The 4,212-nt window shown below is 35.4% G+C and overlaps 1 protein-coding gene across 1 annotated transcript in view; it reads right to left on the bottom strand.

Moving 5' to 3' along the window:
- The window catches only part of LOC127849715 (uncharacterized), an 11,819-nt gene extending 8,156 nt beyond the window's left edge, over nt 1-3,663 (bottom strand). The window contains exon 1 of the mRNA XM_052382461.1: nt 3,636-3,663. Within this exon, the coding sequence (XP_052238421.1) occupies nt 3,636-3,663 (28 nt within the window). The remainder of the gene's footprint in view (nt 1-3,635) is intronic.
- Between the last annotated feature and the right edge of the window lie 549 nt (nt 3,664-4,212).

The following is a 4,212-nucleotide window of genomic DNA, read 5'->3' as shown; positions in this document are numbered from 1 at the left end:
AAGAACACATGTTCCGAGCAATTTTAATGAATGATTCGCCAACCGTGTGACTTCTAAAGAATATACCAGGTTTTACTGTTTTACTACTGCCATATAAGGAAAAGTGCCGCCCGAAGGAAGCAATGGTTTTCAACGAACCGGAATATTTTAAAACTCAGCTGAGATATTATTACCAAAAAACTCTGAACAAGTTTCACGAAGGTTTGGCAAGACAAAACTTAGTTCTTCTCAAGATTTCACTATACCATATAAGGAAAGTGACTGCGCCACCCCTTGCGGCCATGTTTTTTTAACGTACACAATTGAGATATCGTAAAACAAAACAAAGTGCCGAGCAATAAAATAAGGATTGGAAAAGAAAGTGATTTGTAATGTTCAAAATATTTTACTTTAGCCATGCAAGCAAAACTGTTCGGCCCTATAACAGCAATATATTTTTCATCGGTCGGAAAACGATTTTAAACTCAGACGATACATAATAGAATTCTTGAAGATTACGCGAAACTGTAACTTATTAAGTGTTCATAAACTTTTTCTCAAACTTTACCGAGTGAACTAAGTTTTGACTCCACCTGAATCTGTTTCGAACACGGCTCTGATATACTTGAAACAAATGTAAGTTGAGAATTAGTTCATTAACCGACTTATTATAATGACCGTAAATAAAACTTGTCTGAATAAGAATAGGAGTGTTGACCACCAGTTTACCAGAATATATCACCTTATTTCATTTACACGTAGAGTGACAGTTCAAGAATTTGAGAATTAATTGTCGTACAATTTTCAGATTGATTTTTACTTTTATAATTATTAATAATATATGAGAAATGGTTTATAAAAATGAGTTTAAATGTGTATTATTAACATTTGTTTGCATTACCACTCCTGAATAATAACTCGTGCAAATATACTGTTTATATCAGCATACTTAGCAATTATAAATAATAATAATAATAATAATAAATTATGGTATAATATATATATGACTGTTATCACACGTAATGTTGGTATTTTGAATTTGTACTCATAAGTGGATCATCATTCACGACGAGCCTCCCAGTGATGATTATTGAGGTTGAAATGCTACCACAATATGTATATACGGCGGTGAACACATCTCCTGAAAGTAGAAAATTTGAGTAGTAGATTTTTATCGAGTGCACCTGGAATTTCCCATAAGGCCATTGCCATAAGAAGACTGGTGAGTCGGGTTAAGTACTAGATACAGAAGACACTTCATTCCTATGAGGCCTCTGTGCCTTTAAATGCAAGTTGTAAGTAAGTAGGCTAGGATTGAGCCGGGCATCGAACCTGCGAATCCTGAGGTCTGATACCATGTACGTAATAGAGGGCAATAGAGAAAAATATGTATGTCCCATTCTGATCTTTTTGTTCTATACACAAGTACCAAAACAGCCATACGCTTGACTTCCCTGAAAGTTATTACGGAATGAACATTCAAGCTTAACTCATAGTGGTGTTACATTTTCATGTGGTTGCATTGACAAGTCCGAGGATCTTGTATACCTCAAAGCCTGCAAGCAAGCCGTGAAGGAAATAGCATTCTGAAGGCAATTTCATCACGATCGGCTTCTCAAACTGAAAGAAAGCCACTTCAAAAGCACCAACAGACGTAGTGCCATAAAGAAGCCGTTGATAATGTAGACATGTAACACTAACGAGTATCAACAAGGTTATCTATGGAATGATATTAAGTTCAAAGTTCAAAGTTACATCATTCATGGTGAATATATACATTATTAAATTTGTTTATTCTTATATGCTTCATGTCAATTCCAACATGCTTGTTGTCTATTCGTTTATACTTTATGATTGTTGCAATATGCCAGGTGACTGTTTAATGTTTGTGTGTTCATTATTCCTGATTCATAATTAAATAACAACTAATTTCACGGTCATCAATGTGTGCTTTTAAATTTTAACAAACGTGATGACACTGTAATCTGAAACCAGTCATAATGTCTTTCGCCACTAAGCGTCATTAACAACGGCAGTTAGCAACAGGCAGTAAGCAGAATGCAACTAAGCCGAATGCAAGTTAGCAAATTCCCAGTACCACTGGGAACGCAATAAATTGACTGCCAGTAATGTTTTTGATGTTGAAAAGCTGCAGTTGCAACACCAGAAAATATACATGTACTTTAGACAGGACATAACAGGACGCATGTGTTGGAAGTGTGGCACATCCAAATAATTTCAGAAAAAGAAATCTACCTATGTATATTGTATATCGACCTCATAATTATGAAGAAGCACACCCGTGGGTGTAATTTTCAGATTTCTCTAGTCTCTTTATCAGACTATATTTAAAATTGATACAAACATATACTATTAAAATATATCATTGAACATAATGTTCAATCAATTTGGAAATAAATAAATGTAATAATGTTCATACAAATATTATATATATATATATATATATATATATACATATATATATATATATATATATATATATATATATATATATATATATATATATATATATATATATCTATATATATATATATATATATCTATATATATATATATATATATATATATATATATATATATATATATTATATCATTTTTTTCCCTCTCGCGACGTGCCTAGTCTTCCAAGCAGTAGCTTATCAGCGCGGGCTTGTTTTCGAAAACAGGAAAATCGGGCGCTTGTACAGCGCTAGCCAGACAAGGTACCACTTTGCATAGGCAAGAAGCTTGGCCGCCGAAGCGGCTCGCAGTGGTGCCGGCCGCATACACACACAGACAGTGGGGAGAAACCACAGGCCTGCCCTCGGCGGTGCGATCAGAGCTAGAATTATTCGGTCTCGAGACGTTCAGTCGGACATGCCTTCAATGCGGAGAGCCTTGACGTGTCCTTCAGCTCGGCACGGTCTTTCAACCGAAGCCGGGCGGCATCCAGTCGAAAGAAAGATAAGAGTTCGCGCAGTGGTTGCGGAGAATCGGCCGCATTCGATTGGCTAATGAGACATATTAAAACCAGAGCTAGACAGCTACGCCGAGAAACGGAATAAAGTTAAGTGAAATACGCCTAATTTTTCTTCATAAGAATTGATGCTATTTCAGTAAGTATTGAGTTATTTTCGGGGACATGGACAGCAAGAAAATAATGATTTTTTCAATATTAAAAAGTAGGAGAATCAACTATTTGGTCATGTTTATTGTAGCGCGAATTATAGGTTTCCACATCAGTCACTATGCAAAACATGATTGAATGCTATATATTTAATATAATATATGGATATATATAATATTGGATGCTAATAGTTAACAAAACTTAATTATTATGAGGAATTTTTAAAGCTTTATAAAACATCAATAGTTTATATACTAATGGCGCACATACCGTGAACAACCGCCGTTCGCTTGAAACATGGATCCTGTAAGTAAATACCTTACATCATAAGTGTATTTTCTCATAATACTATTTCTAGTAATCCCGTAAAATTGACTGTTTTGACAAATACTGACACAAAAATATAAGATTGTAAGTGTCTGTATATTGAAAACAAATGAACTTACCTGTTTCGGTAACGGTGGTTTACTAACGTGACTGTGGCAAACGAACCGGTCTACTTTGCATGTTGCATCTTTTCCGCTCTTACTCGAATTGCTCTCCTCTCGACTTTTCATTTTGGTTTTCATTTTTATATTGTTTTTTCATCTGTATCAAACACTGAATAAACAATGAAAAAGTAAATAGTTTTGTAATTATAGTAATTAAGAAAGTAGATTTTGTCAAATGTTAAGTGTGAAATTCTTTAATAACTATTGTTGCAATCTTTGAGTGATGCATTTTTATCCCCACGCTTTTCGGAGAAAAAGTGGGGATTATATGGTTATCTCCGCCGTCTGTCCGACCGTCCTGACCACTATCTCCCCTACACTATTAGCACTTGAACCTTGAAACTTACACACACGGTAGCTATGAGCAGATGTGCGACAGTGCACTTTTTGGAAGTTTGATCTGACCCCTGGGTCAAAAGTTATGGGGCTTTCGGTGGGGCCCCAGAGATTTTCATGCAACCGCGATTCGAAAAAGGTTCATAACTACTGTGTACCTTCAGATATTGATTTCATATTTCTGTCCATGCGCATGAAATTTTGGAACTAGGGGCCGCTTTTAGGTTTCGAAATCTGAGACCGCGATTCAAAAAAAGCTCATAACGTCTGTGTCCCTTC

The sequence above is a fragment of the Dreissena polymorpha genome, chromosome 11, assembly GCF_020536995.1.
Source record: "Dreissena polymorpha isolate Duluth1 chromosome 11, UMN_Dpol_1.0, whole genome shotgun sequence".
Lineage (NCBI taxonomy): Eukaryota > Metazoa > Mollusca > Bivalvia > Myida > Dreissenidae > Dreissena > Dreissena polymorpha.
Note: the sequence above shows the minus strand (reverse complement) of the source record. Positions and strands in the feature narration are given on the sequence as shown.